Genomic DNA, 21,559 nt, shown 5'->3' on the forward strand with positions numbered 1-21,559 from the left:
CACTGGGTAGATTCTTCATCAGTCCTGTCAAATCTGTACATTGTGCACTGAGCTTGATTGCACTGGAGTTAAGCATGTACCTTAGTTGGGGCATAGTAAATACCACTCCTGTTTCATTTAAACATTCATTTACCGAAGTGAATATACACTTTTTTTTCTGGAGGAGAAAAGTTCAGAGTACAGAGGATTTTTTTTTTTTATTAGACTAAATGTTCCAAGTCTGAAAATAAGTGAGAGTAACTGATGAAGTGTGGACAGTTGAAGAGGTGCTACCTTGAACTGAAGGGGCCCCATCTAGTCTGATTATCTCCACTGCCATAGCCCTTTCCACCGAGGTAAATACCCAAGACATGCAGATTTGACCTTTGATTTAGTAACTGATCTGATTTAGAAGGGGAAAGCTGTCAAAGGTCTTCATCTGGTGAGTCTAAAAACTGGGATAGATTCTTAGCTCTCTGGGCAGCTCCCTTTTCCTACTGCGATTTGAAGGACTTAGCTGGACTTCTCAATGTCTGCCAGCTCTGTGAAGATGCACCACCCAGCCACCAAAACCGGGCTGCATCGGCACTACCTCCCCTTCCTCCCTGGCACTCGGCTTCAGATGTGTGCCCCTCATGGCTGTGGCAAAGAAAGATAAACATTGCAAGGGTAGATCATATTCTAGAGCCTACTGAGCTGTCAGTCAAACTTCTTGTTGAAAAGGGGAAATAGATTAAGCTACAGTGCAGTGCGCAGATATGATTGTTCCCCTTTAGGGAAAAACAGCAGATCATAAAGACAATTGCATTCCTGAGACAGCCGGAATTCCAATTTTTTTCAGTGAGATAGACATTAAAAAAAAATAGTGGCTTTGGTAATTTCTGAATGCTGACCAATGGTGAGAAAATTCTGTGACTGTCCCATGTCACAACTGGTAGAAATGTGGTTCCAGAATGAAGACTAAAATATCATCTTGTTTTGCTAACAAAATTTTGTCCCTTATTTTTTTTTGTTCTGATGGCAAAGTGACTTTGTGTTGTTATAGATTGTGGGTAGATAGGTCACAGCAGGGGTTGGGACCCGTGATTCACTTTACCTCTCCGTGGATAGCTGGGAAGAAAATAAAACAAAATGGCTTCTTGCTGCTCATGTTTAGTTCATCTGTAATCTTGTGACTAATTTTCAAGTAGTCAAGAGAGGGAAGGAAATTGGAAAAAGGTAGGAGTCTCATGTTTAAATGCATGTACATCTATAACGGTGTTGTATGGGTGTGTAATTTATATTTCCTCTAGTTAGCTTCATGTATTTGGATAAAAACACAATTTTGTTTTCAAAAAAAAAAGGCATAATGACAGGGAAAACATTCATGAAAGCTTTTGTTATAGTTTAAACAGGAATGAATTATGAATTATTTGTGGGCTTTTTTTTGGGGGGGGGAGGGATGTCCAGTTTTGAGGGCTAGCAAGTTAAAGGATCCCTGGAAAATGCACCAAAATAGAATTCTATTGGATTACATTCTGAATGAATTGATTTTTAAGTTGTTTTGACAGTCTCTGAAAGGAATGTGAAGTAGGGATAAGAATAATGAGGGGCCGGCACTGTGGCATAGTAGGCTAAGCTTCTGCCTGCAACACCAGCATCTCACACAGGCGTGGGTTTGTGTCTTGGCTGCTCCTCTTCTGTTCCAGCTCTCTGCTTATGGCTTGGGAAAGCAGTGGAAGATGGTCTAAGTGCTTGGACCCCCGTACTGGAATGGGAGACCAGGAAGAAGCTCCTGGCTTCTGATTGGCCTAGCTCCAGCCATTGCAGCCATTTGGGGAGTGAACTAGCAGATGAAAGATGTTTCTGTCTCTCCCTCTGTTTTCCTGTAATTCTACCTCTCAAATAAGTAAATAAAATCTTTTTTTTTTTTTTTTTTTAGATTATTAGCCTTAGGAAGAGTAAAGTCCTGTTTATAAATAACAAGCCACAACAGTTGCTTGGAACTATTCTGAATGTAGGCATTTTCATTGTTTCATATTGAAAATTGATAGCACTTATATATAGTATTAAAGGTAAGGTATGTCATTGTCTTACATGACCATTAAATACAGTCAATAACTGCTTTCATAAGGTCACAATAAATTGATGATGTAGAAACTCACTACATTGGGAGAATTGATTAGATAGAAGTTGATTAGATAAATAGGAAAGATGGTAAGGAGTCATGAAATGTTTTGAAAATACTCATCCATCGTTAATTTAGTAAAATATATTACAAACCATGTTTCACCTTAGGGAAAGCTCCGAGGCTTCTCTTTAATAGGGCGGAATAATCTCACTTTAGTACCTAAAATTCTCAAAAATAGTTTGTGTTCTTAAGTAAACAACCCCTCCCCTCCACTGTCTTACTGACCCAACTCCCTCTATCCCCCATTTCAGTGGAAAATTACAGCACATTTGGGATTGCATTTTCATCTCTGGTGGCATCCTTAATGAAGACTAACTACTTTATTTTGGATGCCTATTATAAACATTGAATGTTATAATTTTTATGTTTCTTTCCTTGGGTTTTTGAGTAAGCTGAATGAATATCAAAATGAAATGTATCAGTTTGTTTTGAGGGACACGTTAACAATTAAGGATTCCAAAAAAGAATGGACATGATATATTTTGCAAAAAGCTACTAAGTAATATGTAGCGTATAACACATTTTTATAGTCTAAGAAACTACTAGCTGAGGATGTGTGTATGCATATACTAGATATATTAGTATTTACATGTGAAACAATCTGAAAGATCATTACCTCTGGCAAATAGGATGGGTAGATAAAACTTTATCTACTTCTGAATTGCTTGATTTGGGGAAAAACATATTTAAACTCTTACCTGGAGAGCCAGTAAAAACATTGCAAAATAGAAATGAAAATACATTTGTACTATGCATTATCTCCAGTTAAAAAAGCAGTTATTTGCATCTTACCAAACTTCACAACAGTTTGGGTGTAAGTGAATTTAAAGTTTTTACCTTTTCAATCACTGGATTTGCTAAGCTGATAAACAAACTCACAGGAATGGTCATAATTTATACTGCTCTAAGCATTTGAAACCACTGTGATATTATCAAACTGTGTAGAAAGAAATGAAAGTACCAATAAAATTTTAAAGTCTCATGACAAATGGGAGGATTCGTTAACTTGACTCCATAGAAATTTGAAAATATTAAATGTAGAATAAATTTCATAAAAATGAATGGATCTAACGTATAAAAGTAAAGAGAAAAATCCTAAAGTTATGTTTTCACCCTGCAAGACAGATTTGCCCTGGCTGTGGCAATGGAATGCTGAGCACACCTCCTGGAGACATTTCCCAACCCAAAGTAGCTGTGGGATGGATGGAGCAACCCCAAAATAGTTTTCAGTGCTCAGACACCAAGTGCTAAGAGGAGTCCCATGGCAAACAGTCTAACTGTGCTGGTTCACTCCAGGCTTGGACAGCCTCCATGAAGTAGGTCGCATTCCCAGCATTCCAGCCCCATCAAATAGTTTCCAGCAATGACAGGAAGCCTTGGGCTGAAAGGCCAAATGTCTGATTTAGTCTAGCGAAAGGTAGACTTTTTTATTTGTTCTGGAAGAGCTGGAGGAGAGCCGGCTTCTGCGAGTAGAACAGGCAGCTGTTAGAGAGTGATGGTGCAGAGTTGGAAGCGACATGAGTATGTCACTTGTTAAGCATAAAAATCAAGTTACAAAGTAATGTCTGGGGTGCTTTTTCTAGAAGTTTCTCTTTAAAATATCATTTCTTAGAGATGTTGATTACAGGAATAGCACAACTCGAGAAAAGAATATGTATGGTTTAATTAATTTAACATATGAGAAGTGACTGATGGATTTTATAGATAGCTAGATAATGGTAAATACTTTGACTCATATACGTGGCATTTTGAGAAAAGTAATTCATGCTATTTGAGAACATGCTATTTAGCTCATGGTTGATTTGGGGAATCACTCAAAACTTAGATAAGGACTTGTTTTCTTCTCTAATGTTTTCAGAGTAGTGGACAAACTCTACTCAAGCAGGATTGGCAGTTTCTTCTCTTCTCTCTCTCTCAGTCTCAGGAAAAGCACAAAGCAGCTGCATTAAGAAATCTGAGATACCTAAGCCAACTTTTCTGCTCTCTGCTGCTTCTCCTAACGCTTGGGGATTGGATGAGATTGGCAGGTGGTTTTTGAGAGAGCGTTCTCTTCCATTTTTCTCTAGAGCTACCAACCAAGATGCTTTAAGTTGCAGCATATTCTAAAGCCTGTGCACTTAGAATAGCTTCCTACCTTGCATTCAATTATTTGAACATCCAGAAAGATTTGTCTAACAGTGATGCAGGCAGGTGGCAGACTTGGAGAAATAGTCTACTGGACTTCGCCATGAATAAAGTCTAGTGCGTCACAAGGCCTTGGTGGCGAGAATAAAGAATATTTATTCATAGCATTTTCAATGCTACTATAATATGGTGGATTTTTTTTCCTTCCCAGTAAAAATGACTCCCTTTAGTTAAAAATATAACTATCTTGCTTTTATGTTAATAAAAGTTAAAAACCTATTTCAGAAGTTTTTGCTTGGCTTATGTCACATCTCATACATTCATGCGAGGCTATCACATCAAATTCTCAGCCATTGCTTAGGTAGTAGGAATTAGAGACTGAGAACGAAACTTTTCCATTTTTTTCTTTCATTTTTAATTTCAACTCAAAGCTCATTATAGTTCCTGTGGCTCCAAGTCTTTCCCAAGACAGAATCTTTATTCACACTCACAACACTTCTCCAAGGAAAGCAAGACAGAAGCGCCAAGAATTCTCAAATCAAACTACAATGGCTACATGTCAGTCAGGCTACACAGAATCCTCAGTACCATGCAACACAGCTTTTTTTCTTTTTTCTTAAATCATCTTTCAAGTGTGCAAAGAAACACAGTCATTTAGCTAGCAAGCATGCTGAAAGGACTTTGAGAAGGCAGCAGTACACCACAGCGGACTGGCCGCAGGATACCTTTAAAATCAGTCGCCGGCGAGTAATTCGGGTAGTGACTCTGTGTTCTTCCTCTGAGCTCGACTCGCTCTCACTGCCTTTCCAGTCCTGATAAATGCATTTGTAGTATAATTTTATCACATTAAAACAAAAGATATTCAGAGAAGGGAAATCAAGAAAGAATTATATTTACTTGCTGTTTTTTTTCCCCACTAAGGAAAATCATGAGGTACACTTGTAAGAATCTTACAAAAAAAATGCAGTGGGAGAAAATATTTGGGTTGGATTCTAAGTAAAATTGCTCTGTGTGAGTGCACATACCTACACATATTTGCAGGTTAAAAGGTCAAGGTGGGGCTGGCGCTGTGGTACAGCGGGTTAATGCCCTGACCTGAAGTGCCGGCATCCCATATGGGCACCGGTTCTAGTCCTGGCTGCTCCTCTTCCGATCCAGCTCTCTGCTATGGCCTAGGAAAGCAGTGGAAGATGGCCCAAGTGCTTGAGCCCCTGCACCTGCGTGGAAGACCCAGAGGAAGCTCCTGGCTCCTGGCTTCAGATTGGCGCAGCTCCAGTCATTACAGCCAATTGGGGAGTGAACCATTGGATGGAAGATCTCTCTCTCTCTCTCTCTCTCTCTCTCTCTGCCTCTCCTCTTTCTCTGTGTAACTATTTCAAATAAATAAATAAATCTTTAAAAAGAAAGAGCAAGGTAATTAAATGACGAATTTTTAAAAAATAAAGACTTCTGGAATCAAATTACATGCCATTATGAGCTTGAAAAAAAATTTGTTTTCCATTTTAAATCTTTTTTTTTTTTTTAAACTTGAACACATAACCCTGTAGTTTGGGCTACATTTAATCTAATCTTTAGAAAGACCTATGCTATTTCTAATCTTTGGTTAAATTTGATAATTTTATCAGCATAATTGCTACCAGTAAGTGTTTACTTAACTAAATCAAAAAGCAGCATGTGGAAGATTGAAGTATTTTTAAAGAACTGCTATTAAATTAATTATAAAGTAGCACATTTCATAGATAAGAATATATATGTATATTTTTAAAATAAGGGTAGGAATTGGGAACAACTACCAAGTGGTCAATAGGTTATAATTCAAAGGTGAACTCTTTAATTTCTACTATAATGGCATGGAGAAGAGTATTTACTGAATAATTTTATTCCTAAACTTTAGTGGTGGGATTCTGAAAATGGTTTCCAAGTTTACTAGTTAGCCCAAATCTAATGATCCTGGGAAAGCAATAGAAGATGGCTCAAGTCCTTGGGCCCCTGCACCCATGTGGGAGACCCAGAGGAAGCTCCAGGCTCCTGGCTTCAGGATCAGCACAGCTCTGGCCGTTGCAGCCAGTTGGGGAGTGAATCAGCAGATGGAAGACCTCTCTCTCTCTTTCTCTGCCTCTCCTTTTTTCTCTGTGTAACTCTGACTTTCAAGTAAATAAATAAATCTTTAAAATAAAAAAAAGAGTTATGGGAAAATGAATCTCAACATTTGTAAAAATACTGAAAAATGCTTTAGGAGGCAAAAGTGCTAGATAAATCGATTTACAAATGTTAATTGAATCAACAATGAACTAGGCCTTTTTTTTTTAACCAAAGATATAGAAGTATTTTAAAGTTTTGTAATAATATAAACCTTAGTTCAGTAAGAAATTTCATCTTGGCAAAATACCCTGCTAAATAATGTGATTTGAAAAGGAAATAGCAGGGGTCAGCATTGTGGTGCAGTGGGGTTAAGTTGCTGCCTATGACGCCAGATCCCATATGAGCGGCTGCTCCACTTCTAACCCAGCTCCCTGCAAATGTGCCTGGGAAAACAGCAGAAGATGGCCCAACTACTTGGACCCCTGTACCTACGTGGGAGACCCCGATGAAGTTCCTGGCTCCTGGTTTCAGCCTGGCCCAGCCCAGCCCTGGCTATTATGGCCATTTGGGGACTGAACGAGCAGATGGAAGATCTGTCTCTCCCTCTCTCTCTTTGTAACTCTGCCTGTCGATACATCAATAAATCTTGAAAAGAAAAACCAAACAAATGAGCAAACAGCAGCTAATATCTTTGCAGGGTGTGAGATCCTGAAAACTGAGCTCCCTATTATATTTAAAAATTTTTCAGGAGAGCCCAGTAAATTCAAGACCTTCAGAATGATCTAGGTTTTGTGAAAGGAAACTCTGCAATGTCTCAGAACAACGAAAAAATGTAAGAGGAATTCCTATGAACAAAACGAAACAAGCACTCATTTCCATTCCAGTACCAAGAGGTTGGATGAAGTAAAAGGAAAAACTGGATCTGAGCTATCCACACAAGGCATGTTAACTGGGGGGAAGGGTTTCACTTGGGTAAATTCAAAAGCAAGACAGTGGTTCCTTACAGATACGATGCCCGTTCCATCGTAAGTTATGGGGGATCATCTGAGACCAGCCCCATGCACAGAAAGTGACCATTTGGTCAGTGCAGTAGTTTCCAGTTTCTCCTTGGAGTCTCTGTTAAGCCGAAGGCCAAGGGTAGAGAGAAGACAGTGGTAGAACGGCAGGGTCAGGATGTTATTTTTTATTATTATCAACTAGAATGCTCTACAAATTGGAAACTCTGAGACCAAACAGAAGTTGCTCAGTACTCCTTGCTCAGACTCACTGGTCGCTACATGGGAGTAGGTGGAAAACAGAATTTTACCTTGTAGCAGCAGGCCGTCATCCGCGTAAGAGCTGCACCCGGACTTTTGACCTGATTTTTTAGGGGATAAAAATGGGCTGTTTTCTGAGATCATACATCAATCAGGTGAACGAGTTAGTTGCCACTGTACTATGATGTAGCCAAAAGAGACACAATTCTGAACATTTTGGGGTTTCTCAGAAGCTTTATCTTCACTGTGGATTTTTATGGCCATGAAGTATTTACGCATTAAACTAGGGCAGGTGACCAACACGGAATGCAGAAATTTGTAGGAAATCTTGAAAGCCATTTCTGTATGGTAAGTATCCTCCATTACTGATGCTCTCCATGTCAACCCTCTTTATTACAGTAGGTGATACCTATGTTCATACACACACACTTTACTACATTTGCATAGTCATTTAAGAATTTCCATGTTGTTTATTAAGAAATTTTTGCAGAATAAATCTTCCTAGGTAGAATATCACCCTATATTTTGTGGGCACATTTTTAAAAAGGTCAGGTCAAAGATAGAAATCAGTATTCAAAACTTCACTTGTCAAGAGCCAAAGAAAGGCCTAAAGAAATACTCAAAAGGTTAAAAACTGGCAACGAATCATTTCATTCAAAGTTTAATTATTGGTGATGGTAGCCATTGGCTTATATAATATCCAAAAATAACCTTCAGTTCAAGTGGAAAAAAAGAGATGGATTAAAATTTTACTTCCTCTCACTTTCCCATCTGAGAAGCAGGAAAACAGTCTGCAGAAGGGAAAAGGAAAGGGTATGATTAGTTAATGAGTCTGCAGTTAGCTTCTGAGTGACTGGGAGTGCACTACACATTGTTCAAGATCTCACCGTAGTCCTGGACTCATTATTTTAGGAGACTTGTTTTTTCCTCCCCAAATAGCAATGGGTGTGAAGCTGAGACAAAACTCCAAGTACCATTATTCCAAACACATGATTCTGTGTATCGCACAAAAACTGACAGTACAAAAAGGAGTGAACAATGTAGGAAATAGGAGTAGAGCTCATTTCTGCTTTCTTACATCCATCTGTGAGCCATAATTTCCACGTAAAATACATTTTTTACTTCAACAGTGGTAGAAATACATATAAATCTAGTTGATGTAACCACAAAAAACATGTAAGCGGAAAGAAAAAACAAATAATGTTATAACAGTAAGATCTAAAAATTACTGGAAACAAATGTCAAGACAGTTATCAGCCTGGATATAAGAATTATAAAAGTGACATTTCTAACTTTAAATCTGTAAGGGCTGTCCATCTACCTCGCTTTAGGCATGGGAACTGGTTTCATCATTTCAAGACACACCTTATAGCATAGAACTCTTACACTTGATCTTAGTCAGAAGGCCGAGAAGCGATAGCATAGAACTCTTAGATGGAGCAAATGCTACAGATCATTTATGCCACAGAAGCAGAGAAGGTCAAAATCCCTCTCTTCCTCCTGAAAGGAAGTAGGCTGGATTCGGAGGTGGGAGTGTGTATCCCAGAAAAAATCAATCCTGCACCTTAAATTAGTTGTTTAATGTTGCTGGGGTTATTTTCCTTCCTGAAGACGACTAAAGAAACAGTCCTTTTTCTTACCCAGGAAACCAAAGTATGATTTCTGCTCAGTACACTCCTCACCTCCACCATTAATGCTGCAACTGCACATGCTTGTATTCTTGTCACAGAAAGGACCTCGAGCCCAGGATTACAGGAGGAAGCAAAACAAGCAGAGCACCAGGAGGGAGGGACTCGGGGAGGGGGGCACGCTGGATGCCCGGATGACGTACCTTCTGCTCAGACCCACTGGAGCCCTCTTCTTCGTGGAGGTTAAGCCTCGGCTTGCCATGTGCAGGACAAGTCCTACTACTCATCTTTTTCATACTGACAGGCACACAGGGTTTAGGCTCTTCTATTACAAGCTTGCTGGTTTCTTCCAGAGATTTCTGATATGCTGCTAGTGGCGATGCGGGTTCCTCAACACGACCGGATCCGTGTATTTTTGGTTTGAGAATTTCCTTAGCACTCTGTTTCCCTATATCATTTTGGGATTCTGGAAAGTAAGATTTTGTCTTTGCTTCTGGAGTGACTTCTGCATGGCTTCCATTGGCTTCAAATTGCCCAGGCTCTCCTTTCAGATATGAGGTAATGGAATCTCTACATTGGTCAGGGCTGCAAAAGGCAAAATGTGCAAATTTACAATGGCAACATGTGGCTGCAAAGGGGCTTCAGCCGCTCGGAGTTTCCAGCAAGCATATTTTCTAACTACTCCTGAAGGCATAGAGGGGCATGAAAAATCCAATCACAGGATTTAAAATGTGAGGCGCTCTCACGGGTAGGGGTGCAGGCAGGTGTGCACAGGCTCCAGGGACCCCTCAACCTGGCTAGCCATCATGTCATCTTTTTTTTTTTTTTTAATTGCAGCTCTACAAGTACATGGATTTTACATCTTGAAAAGTGATCCAGAGAGGTTCCTGGACCTATCTAGAGTTTCCCACTCTATCAACCTAAAAATGGAAGATACCTCAACATCCTTTTCTATCACTAGTAAGAAAAAAAAAAAATGATGTTCCTCAGTGAGTCCTGTGATAGAGTTCCCTGGTGAACTCTGAACTCTGCGAGAAGTCCACAGTTCGGTACTTTCTACGTTTTCAATTGTGGCGCCTACTATTTTGCTTTCCCAACTACCGATAGCTTCAGTTGACTGCCAGCTTTCTCCAATCCTGACCTCTGCTGATATCACAGGGGATCATCTTGGTGCACACCCTTTGCTTCTGCTTACTGTGAAGACTGTTTGCCCTAACTGTTAAAACCCTTCATTTCAACTTCTAATTTTTTCTTACTAGTTTCAGTATAGACAATTCATTTCGTAACATATGTATTGTTTTTGTATTTCTGCTTAACACCTGCAGAAGCACAGTAATTAGTGAAATGTTTCATAGGTATATATAATCTATATGATACCCATACATAGTCTTTTAAATCAGGTTTAGATTATTTATTTTAAAGATTTATTTTTATTTGAAAGGCAGATTTACAGAAAGGTAGAGAGAGGGAGAGAGAGAGGGAGAGAGGTCTTCCATCCACTGTTTCACTCCCCAAATAGCCAGTCCACACTGCTTGCCTAAGTTCTTCTACTCTACATACGCTAATATGAGGGGCAAAGTCACTGGCATTTTCCTATTTTAACAGAACAACCGGGTAACTCATTAGAATTTTGCATATGTAATTTACAGACAGAGCCTATATATATATATGTTTTATATATATATACAAAATAAGGAATTTCAACCAGTTTAATATCTAAGTTTATTTCCTGACACATAACTATGAATTATGTGACTATTCTAGAATATAGAATCAAAGCTAGCACTCTTAGTGCAGCTGTCTCTTTGGTGGGCTGTATATAGAATTGACTGATGATTCCATTTTTCAAAATGAGTTTAGAAAGTTTTTCTCTGAAAATTTTATAAACTCCCTTTTTGGAAAATTATATTAACTCTCCTTGTGGGACATTTTACTGAACAAGAGCTTATCAGTGGCATGAAAATATTAGAAGTGGGTCGTGAAACAACATGAGTTCTTTTGCATCCAACCGAAAGTTTATCACAAGTTGCCACTGAAGCAATAATGTGTGCATAAATGAAAGTAATGCCAATTATTAAGAGATTACTATTTGCACCAATCATTTGGGAGGCGTGATACATGCTTGCTTTTTGATTGGTAAACCTGTTGGAGGAAAGTAGTAGAGAGATGACCAAAGTGATGTTCTTACTACTTAGAAATTCTCCTAAATCACAGAGCCTACCCCTCAGTGGTAGGATTTGAACCAACACCTTAGGAACACTGGATCTTACCTTTCTATAGCAGGGCCTGACTTACAATCAGGGAATTATTGTTGTTATAAATAAATGTCTATCATGGTCACGGTATTTGGAGTCCAGAATTACATGTTTCAGGGGCTGGTGTTGTGGAGCAGGGGGCTGAGCCTCTGCTTATGATGCTGGCATCTCACGTGAACGCTGTGTAACTGCTCCGCTTCCAACCCAGCTCCTTGTGGGGAAGCGGTAGAAGACGGCTCAAGTACTTGGGCCCGTACCACCATGTGGGAGACCTGGATGAAGCTCTGAGCTTCAGCATGGCCCAGCCCCGACTGTTGTAGTCATTTGGGGAATGAACAACTGCATGGAAGATCTCTCTCCTTCCCTCTCCTCTCTCTCTGTCCTTCTGTCTTTCAAATAAATGAATATTTAAGAAAAAATTACATGTTAAAATGATGAAATACATTCTATATGTAAACAATAGAGGGACAAAGTTGGCAGTATTTTTCTTAGTATCCTAGCTTTCTTCTTTGGCTTCTCTGCATTTCCAGCATTGACATTCTAAAGAATGTGCATGGAAGAAAGGAAATCAACAAAAAAATTTGAGAGTAGTTATTACTAGATAAGGTTGAACTGATCTTCGTAGCCTGTAATTTAATATTCTGTTTGCATGTAAGCATTTTTACAGTTAGGACACACTATAAATGTTTCAATTTTGAAAGACCTGGATTTTTATCTATTTTGAATGAACATTAATTATTAGCCATGCGATAAGAATAATGCAAATAAACTAGAGTAGAGTAGTCTTCCAAATGAAAGGCAATGTGTAAATCTTGGGCATGTATGTAAAATCTTTTCCTTTTTACTCCAGGCTGTCATTAGTTTGGAGCATAATTTGAATTTAAATTAATCTTCTCCCACCAGATGGGCATAAGGAACCAACTCTAAAATCGAGTAGTATCCCCAAACTAGAATGGTCATTTACAAAATGTCAAGGCTAAAAAGCATGCATTCACAACACACTGCTCACAGGTAACCTGCGCTCCACTTTGCTTTCCCTGCCACAGAGCCATACCTGTCGTCCAGCCGATCGAGTAACCCACCAGCGATTCTTCGCGCCTGTGCGGGAGACTCTACGTTTCCGCCGGATGTCTCGTTCTGCCAACCTGTAATTGAAGACATTTCCAGTTCCGCTTGCTGAACACGTTTAAGAATAGCCTGTACTTTTTCTTCTGTCATTTCCTCAGACTCTACTTCTTCGAGTTGAATGTCCTCAAATAGAGATTTGAGCTTTTCTTCCGTCATCTCCTCAACAGGACCAGATTTTCCTTTCTCCTGCTGCTCACAGCTCACTGCCACTTCGCTAGTCTGCTTCCATGGCTCTGCCGCTTTACCATCCTCGGGGACCCCAGGGAAACTTCCGAGGTATTGAGGATACTCACTCAGACACACATCCTCCAACTGGCTCTCATCTACATCCACTGCTTCGGGCATCTCTGTCAAAGGCACTGAGTCTTCCAGTTTGCTGTCTTCTAAGGAGGTGTCTTCTGCAGTTACGACCGGAGGTCCATCTGCTGCATGCACTACGTTTCCCTGGGAAGGCACTAGCCCATCACTCAGTCTACTAGGGGTTCTAAGGGGAGACTCTATGCTAGAGATATCGCTAAAAAAATCATCTTGCTGCAAAGGGGTGGGTGGTGTGTAGTGCAAGCCTGAGGGGGTTTCCAGTTCCACTTGAAGGGAAGCATAACCTATGGAAGACAGTACATTTGGACTGACTGGAATGAATTAGAATACAACAAACAAAAACACATGGAATGACAAGATAGATCAAGTATGAGAATGTATGATGAAATACAGAATCATGTTGACAAATTTATTGGTTTAGTTCACTTAAATGCAATACAATGAAATAAAAAGCCTAGTGCAAACTACAATAAAATGGAACACTAATATCAATTGCTTCTATCGGTTTTTGTAATTTTAATATAGGAGCTTAAAGGTGCAGACTAATTTAATCCAACTAAGTTAGCGATTATTTAAGATACATTTAGTTAACAGCTAAATTTATTAGCTTCCTACTTTGAGCATGCAAAATTCATACTGTGGTAGACTGAATACAGAAAGCCACAAGAAACCAATTTTCCTAATTAATGACCTTATTTTAAAAACTGTACATATAAGCAATACAACCCAACTCTAGTTTTACATGCAATTTACAATAAAGAAAATGAAGCTAATCTTTGGAAAGAAATGATTATCAGATTTTAGAGCAGTAGCACCGGGAAAAATAATCCAAACACATGATGGGGAAAATGATTCAAAAAGCAAACAAAGTAGAAAAGGCTCCATATAAAGTTTTTGGGTGACATATGTGACAGAGATGAAAGGTGGAGGTGTACAAGGGTACTTCAAAAAGTTCACGGAAAGAGGAATTAGAAGTTTGTTTTGGTGCAAAAAGAATTTGAAATCCACACATCTGAAAGTCTGCAAAATTTCTGCAAAATGAGTATCATGAAACAACTACACATGGATTTCAAAAGAATTTTTGGCATCAAAATAAATTTATCTTTTAATTCCATTTTCCATGAACTCTTCCAGGTACCCTTGCAGGTGAATGTTTTGGTGAAGTGCATGATGGAGTCTACTTAGAACCACGAATCAAATACAGGGCAAAAAAACACGTGATACACAGAGAGGTAAAAAACCATTTGCAAAGAGCACTCTGAATGGTCATGACCACACTATGAAACAGAGTTTATTAATCAGTCTACACAAAAGGAAGGAAGGAAGGGAGGAAGCTAACCCCTTGTTTGAAACACTGCTGTGTGGACTAACCAATGTGTTTTTCTGTCTCAGCAGAGAGCAAAGTCAACCATGGTCTGGTCATGGTGAGGAAAGGAGGTTTCAAAGTTCAATCAAGAGGAGAGACAGGAGAAAAATGCACATTTTCTGAATTATTGGTCCATAAAACCAGAGCCAAATTTTTCCATCAGCCCACTGTAAATTTCAGTTGAGCTGCTTTTTAAATTCAAACTGCTATAGGCAAGTGGACATATTTCAGTTATGGTCACCCATAAACCAGAATTTTGTTGAAAAGTTGGCTAAGATTAGCTGGAGCTCATCATCTGCATAGTGAGACGGTGCTTCGCTTACACCTTCCTAAATTTTCCCTAAGAAAATTTTAAGCAAGGAATATAAAATATGAAGAGACAGCAAGAAAATGTTCTTGTGTTTACATTAATGATAATTCTGGTTTTACAAGGTTATAATTACACAAAGCTTATGACAGCATAAGTATTTCTGCTATGCTGCTGGTGATCGCTTTGATTTGTGGGACTGTCCTTAAAGTTTTTTTCCCAATAAGGAGTATTAGAGGACTCTATACACTATGACTTATCAGCGATTTAGAATTGATAGAACAGTGATGTGTATTTAGTGCAAAAAGTTTATTTATATAGCTTCACATGTAAGACAAGGTCCTGAAGATAATTTTTTCCTAAGGTTCTATGTCATTTAGAAGCATAAAAAGGAACCACTTTTGACTTATTTCCTATGTGTTTACTTGGTGGATAACAGGTGTGCTTTAAATTTTCTGTTCACTTCAACTGTGCTAAGCAGAAACTGTCTAAGACCCTGAGATCTTTTATCACATCACATATGCAGATTTGGAAATGACTCTTGTCAGTCTAACTTGATCAGTTGAAAAATAGAAAAATCTGACCAGAGCTTTTAAAATTTGTAATAGTAGAAAAACATCTCTTAGCTCCTTTTCCTGCTTCCTCCTCATCATCAACATTCTCTACTCAACACTCATTGTAGGAAGGCCAAGACTGGCTTGACATAGTAAGATAATCTTAGGCATTTCTCAACACTTTGATTAAAAAGCCCCAGGCTATGTAATAAAGGGAAGATGACAATATCATGTAAATGAAGGCAAAGTGCAAAAGGAATTCTTTTGTTATTAGTGACATCTGTGCTCACTGATTTTGAAATTATGCTGCCTTTTATATATGATAGATCAGGTTGGGTTTTTACAAAGAAAAACAGCAGCATTTAAAGTTAAAAGAAAGTTAAATAATGAAAACAGTTGAGTGATATATTAGACTTTCAGTGCACACATAAATACTTGGTCCCAGTTCAGTAATTCCCCATTTGACCTTAATTTGTACAATATATGCTGCAAGTTGATTCAGTACCCTGCTTATTTGGTAAAAATGGCTCACAATTTAGTTTTATTGATATGTGAATAAAAGAGATTACAAGCCTTTTAGGTTAATAAAAAATATCTAAGTGACAAAAGCAATGCATTTTCTAGATATTAAGCTTTTTTCCATTTGGTCACAGAGAATATTAAGAATAGCAGCTCTTTCAGGTAACTTATACTTTCATGCTACATTATTAATGTTTTATGCTACAGAGACATTCACCAAGTTGGCTCTGATCTCAGAGTGCTTATTTGCAGACCCTGGTAGAGAAAATGCTGTGAAAATGAGAAATTAAATCAAGCAAATCGCAAGTCAGTTGGTTTTAAGCGACTGCCTGACTGGCTACAGTTTCAAATTTCATCCAAAGATTACACAAATATGAACATTAAAGTCAATTACCATCAACCGGGTCATGGAAAACATTGTTCTCATCTGCAAAACTTCTGGTGCCTGAAATATTTCCATAATCAAATATTGGTCCTTCTAGCAGAGTCACTATATCTATTCGATTAATTTTTGTCAAGACCGAAGTTAAGGCATCAGCTGAAAAGGAGAAAAAAAGGTTGAAACCCAGTTGAATGACTCTCTTCCCGGCAGCACAACATCCACAACACGGGTGCTGTCGCCTTCCTGGCCTTCCAGCTCAGTGTCACTATCACCAGGGCTCGGACTGCTCACTGCTACAGGGGAGAGTCTGGGGTCTCACAAGTCACTCTGTCGCGCTGTGATCACAACAGCCTTCATTTCACTTTAACAGAGCAAATGGGCTTTAAGAAAGCCGGACAACGTTTCATTATGGGAGAATCTAATAAAACTTTCAACAAGTGCCTCTGCTTTCAGGATGTCAGCATCGGCCACCCTCCTATTTGATGCTTAGCATCTTCATGCTTCACTAAGGTCGGGCTGACTCAGGAGTGCTTATTCCAGAGTGTTGGGGGTTGGCCCTTGCTAAAGGAGAGCGCCATTCATACCCAACCACTTCCAACTCGACCATATTAGAGAATTCTCTTCCAGCTCAAATGAAGTTGCATAGACCTGTCTGCCTAATCACCGGTCCTGTCCTGCTTTCCGCTCCTAGCTCGACCTCCACCTCTGCTCCTGACAGTAACTTTGAAGGGTTTCTGATGACCCTTCCCTCATCTAACAGCTGCAACTATGTTTTCATTTGTGATGGTCATGGGGGAAAATGACTGACTAAATGCAGAACATTCACCACTGCTTGCATTCCAAAAACCTTTCTCAGGGCAGATTTTTAGAATCTTAGCATCTACTTAAAGAAGTGCAACAGCAAAAACCTTGCCATTACTCTATGTTGATCTGCTCTTTCCCCCTATATCTGAATGAACCTGCAAGTAGGTTTATCTAAAATCTGGATATATGCACTTTTGAGAGTAAAAAAGAATATAATTTTAGCATACTTGTAGCATTTTTTCCGTCTCTGGTAACCCATTTTTTTAATAACATGAAGCTTTGAGAAATTAAAGAATTTGGATTTTCCACACGTATTTGATTGATTTCATCCACTGAAAAATTCAGTTCCCTTGCCAGTTCTGCAAAAAGAAAAAGAATTACTAGGATTGCATATTCTACTTTTTACCACACACATTTCATCACAGTAATGCTCAAGTGCTACAGAAACAAAAACAAAAGGACTTTTATAGAAAGGCCCAAGTGCAGCCTGGGGCATTAGTCTTCATCTACTTGATGTCACAACAAAGTAGTGATCCTACTCGGGCTGTGTCTCAACTCCTCTGAGGTAGTTCCTTAGGGATCAGAGTTCGCGTGGAGATGGTTCATCAAGATCCTTTGTCTTTACAAAGACTATGTTGCTTCTTTTAATTCAACCAGATTTCCTGCCATTTGAATGCATTGCATACAAGGTAGACATGGGCATTATTTATTCAATTAATCATGTTGATAGGGTTTCCTCTAAGTAGCCTCATGAAATAGGTCTCTCACTCACATAATGGTTCGCCCTCTATACTTTGATGAACTCCACTGTGGAGATTAACTGGTGGCTGCAGGTCAGATCATTAAATAGGACCTGCAGCCATTTGTGTGGAAATAAAAGGGAGATGGCTTTCCATCCATGTTTATGCAAACACTCATACATTCAATCTTGTAAATGTACAGTATCTTTGGAAAGATACATAGGATCTAAGTGTTCATGGCTGCCTCAGGAAACACATATTTCATTTTACATTTTGCTATACTCTTAGGTGTGTATTCTCTTAAATGATTAAAAAAATAGGAAAAATACTCCAATGGGAAAGGATTCAGTCAAGCTTCTAGTCCCTATAAGAAATGTTTCCAGCAATTTGGCAAAATGAATTCAGAAGCTCAAAAAATTCCTTGTGTTTTGACCAAGTGATTCACTTCTAGAAAACTATTCTGTCAATACCTTAAAGATGGTATACAATAATTTATACAGATAACATTGCAAGCTTTTAGTACCAAACAATTGAAAGCAATCCATATGTTGAACAAAAGGAGAAAAATTAATGTAAGGTGCAGTGGCTTGCCAACAATTTTTATCATGGCCTATAGTTAAGAAATAAATTGTATGTAATGGTACTTATATAAATGAAGCATCCTCACGAAGCTAAACTTAGCATCAACATGTGTAATTTACAGATATTTCCCTTTGTATTCCATTTAGCAGCAAAAACAAAGCATGAATTCATTTCATGATTCATTAGTGCCTTGGAACCCACAGTTAGAAAAATGCTATCGTAAGGTTTATATATTAGATATCCTCTTTATCCATGAAACCCAAGATCAGAAAATATTTTTTAGAAAACTATAAAATTTCTAACTATTTGTAGTTACAAATGAAAAAGCCGAGCATTAGATGGTATGCATATTACACTTTTTTTTTTTTAGAAAAGTCAAAGCACATTAGGATGTTAATAGTTTTGAGGGAGAGGTTTACATCTGATTTATTTACTTACATGTAAGCATATAATAATTCTATTTAGGGAATTATGTAGTTTTTAAAATCTTTCATCTCTGTGGTTTAAGACACAATACTGCTACTGCCCAACAAGTCTTCATGACCAAACTATCTATTGTCTGGTGACACAAAATCATAGGACATTAAGAATTTACTGTGACAAACTAAAGACTGTACTTAAGGGAAGTAATAGTTACAGAAATATACTATTGCAAAATCAACATTTGCTTCAGTACATTTTCAGATTACAGCATCCAATGTTAAAATATAAACATTAACCTGATGTTTGTCAGCAAATATAAGGCATAAATTATGATTCTCTCAACTGCAAATGATCACTCAGATAACCTGCGTTTTTAGCACTCCGCTAGGCTCCTAATCATTGGCAGTGAACCTGAGAGGTTGGTGGAGGGCAGGGGTGGAGACGAAGAGGAGGCTTGAATAAGTGGTAGAGGTGATGGGGTGGGCATTCAGTGGGAAATAATTTAGATGACTTTGCTGCCCATTATCTGGGTTCACATTACATTCTCCCTTTCAATAACATAGCTAATTATATGGAATGTATGTTGCTCCTGGTATGCAAGATGACTTTAGATATGACAACAATTGATGTTATTTTTACTATTATGCTTTTTTGCATACATGTAAAAATACACTCAATACAAATAAAATAAATAAAGGTAGTGGGTGTTTGCTGGAGTGATTACAATGCTGCTAGTGACAACCCATATGCTGTATCAGTGTGCCTGGGTTCGAGGTCCAGCTCCACTTCCAATTCCAGCTTTTTGCTGATGGGTGCTCTAGGCGACAGCAGGTGATACCTGAAGTACTTGGGTCTCTGTCACCCACGTAGGAGTCCCACATTGAGTTCTGGACTCCTGGCTTTGGCCTTACCTGGCCCTGGCTGTTGTAGGCATTTGAGAAATGAAAACAGAGATGGAAGATCTCTGTTACTGTCTGCCTTTCAAATAAATAAATAACACAATCTAAAACACTTTAAAATTTCTCAGATTCATGTGAGGTAGGATTTGGTTACAAAGCTGAATTGTCCACAGAACCTCATCTTCAGTGAAGTGAATCAAGCCAAATATTCCTTTTCTACACTTTGATCATAAACGATTTCATTCATTCACTGAACTACTTTTGCAAACTGAGCATACGAGTATTAACTTTTTTGTAGCTTATTTTTAAAATATTTTATTTTTTGAAGACTCACGTGTTTGAAAGGCAGAGTTACAAAGAAATAGGGAAAGCCAGAGAGAGATCTTGCATCTGCTAGTTATTCCCCAAAAGACCAGAGTGGCTCGGGCTGAAACAGGCCAAAGCCAGGAGCTCTGGACTACATTCAGGTCTCCCCCGTGGGTGGCCATCTTTGGCTGCCTTCCTAAGGGTATTAGCAGGGAGCTGGTTCAGAAGTGGAGCAGTCTGGACTCGAACCAGTGCTCATACACAATGCTGGTGTTGCAGCTGCTGGCTTAACTCACTGTGTCACAACACTGGCCCCGTTAGGAAAAATTAACTCAAATTTTAAACTGTCATTCCTCTGTTTTCTGTTTAATATAGACATTACAGATAATCCTTATTTCCTGTTATTAAAATCTAAAGTTTTCCTTTTAAACAAATCTTTGAGCATACAGGTAAGTGTATTTAAAGAGTAAAAGCATCAGATAAGTAATGTTCCAGATTATATGTCTAGAAAGTAAGTTTAGAAGGTTTGTTAAAAAATGGGTTTAAAAGATTATGTTAGTGTAAAGAAATGTGAAATCCAAGCAGTTTTTCATTATATGAACATTCAATAAACTTTTTTTTTTTTTTTTTAGAAAAAAAGTTTACTAATTTATATGAAAGGCAGAACAACAGGGAGATACAGTGGAAGAGATCTTCCACCTGCTAGGTCACTCTCCAAACTGCTGAAATAGCCGGGGCTGGGCCAGGTACAAGCCAGGAGCCAGGAATTCCATGTGGGTGGCAAGAATTCAAGTGTATGTGCTGCCTTCCGAGTAACAAGAAGTTGGCTCAGAAGCAGAGGTGGGATTTGATCCCAGGCACTCAGATACGGGATGTAGGTGTCCCAACATGTGGCTTAACCTACCGTGTCACAAATGCTTGCCTGCCCCCTCCATGAACATTTCAAAAACTCCTTGTCTATCATAAAAACTGTGAACATGATTCACGAATGAAAATCTGTTTTCAACAGCTACCTAAGAGAACTGCTCTAAGAACAGAAGTTATAGGAGGAGTTGGTTGTGTTTAATGGCATAAAATAATTTGCTATTAGGTAAAAGTTTATTCTAAATAGCCAGAAATGTCTTTGTGAAGAAAGTATTTAAAGTAAGATTTAAATTTCTATTCCTTAGTGTGCATGCCTACATAAAGCTTTGGAAAAACACAGTGTGTGTGTGTGTGTGTGTGTGTGTGTGTGTACACAGGACTGCACATGATAAAAACACCTTTATTAGTTGCTTCTTTGGATTTTTAAAAAATGTACAGTGGACTGCTTGTGAATAAGACAACAAAATTATAGAAACAATACTTGTTTTGTCTGGGAACGTACACACTTACCTGTCCAACTAAGTCCCAGGTGATCGGCTACTATTGCCATCCTGATATCTGTCCGCTCACATGGACTCTGTGGACCTACGATTTACAATTTCTTAATTAAAATAATCATCAAGAAAGACACGATACTGGAAAATTGCTTTTAGCAGTACTCAGATTTTACAGAGAGACTAATGCTAACACTGTACACCGAAATGTGTCCTAGTCGCCTACATGAACACCGCTTTTCACATGGCTCACGTGTTTTTCACCTGCATCAGGCCAATGTCAAGACTACATGGATGCTCGATGTAATGGGATTGAACATGCTGACGAGCTAGCTACTTCACAACAGTACAGGAGTGTCGTGTCGGTGAAAACACCACG

At 38.6% G+C, this 21,559-nt stretch overlaps 1 protein-coding gene across 11 annotated transcripts in view; it reads right to left on the reverse strand.

The window, feature by feature from the left end:
• Positions 1-21,559, reverse strand: part of ANK3 (ankyrin 3) — a 353,783-nt gene that overhangs the window by 12,820 nt on the left and 319,404 nt on the right. For 4 of the 11 annotated variants that reach the window (XM_051823298.2, XM_051823297.2, XM_051823296.2 and 1 more), the window contains exons 38-42: positions 21,197-21,271; positions 17,100-17,231; positions 16,081-16,224; positions 12,549-12,639; positions 9,443-9,824 (exon numbers count right to left, since the gene is read on the reverse strand). In XM_051823298.2, coding sequence (XP_051679258.2) covers positions 9,443-9,824; positions 12,549-12,639; positions 16,081-16,224; positions 17,100-17,231; positions 21,197-21,271 — 824 coding nt within the window. Of the gene's footprint in view, positions 1-4,998; positions 5,086-7,661; positions 7,713-9,442; positions 9,825-12,548; positions 12,640-12,915; positions 13,225-16,080; positions 16,225-17,099; positions 17,232-21,196; positions 21,272-21,559 lie in introns of all 11 variants that reach the window. The other 7 variants (XM_051823304.2, XM_051823303.2, XM_051823306.2 and 4 more) reach the window with 3 other exon arrangements.

The sequence above is a fragment of the Oryctolagus cuniculus genome, chromosome 15 (assembly GCF_964237555.1).
Source record: "Oryctolagus cuniculus chromosome 15, mOryCun1.1, whole genome shotgun sequence".
Lineage (NCBI taxonomy): Eukaryota > Metazoa > Chordata > Mammalia > Lagomorpha > Leporidae > Oryctolagus > Oryctolagus cuniculus.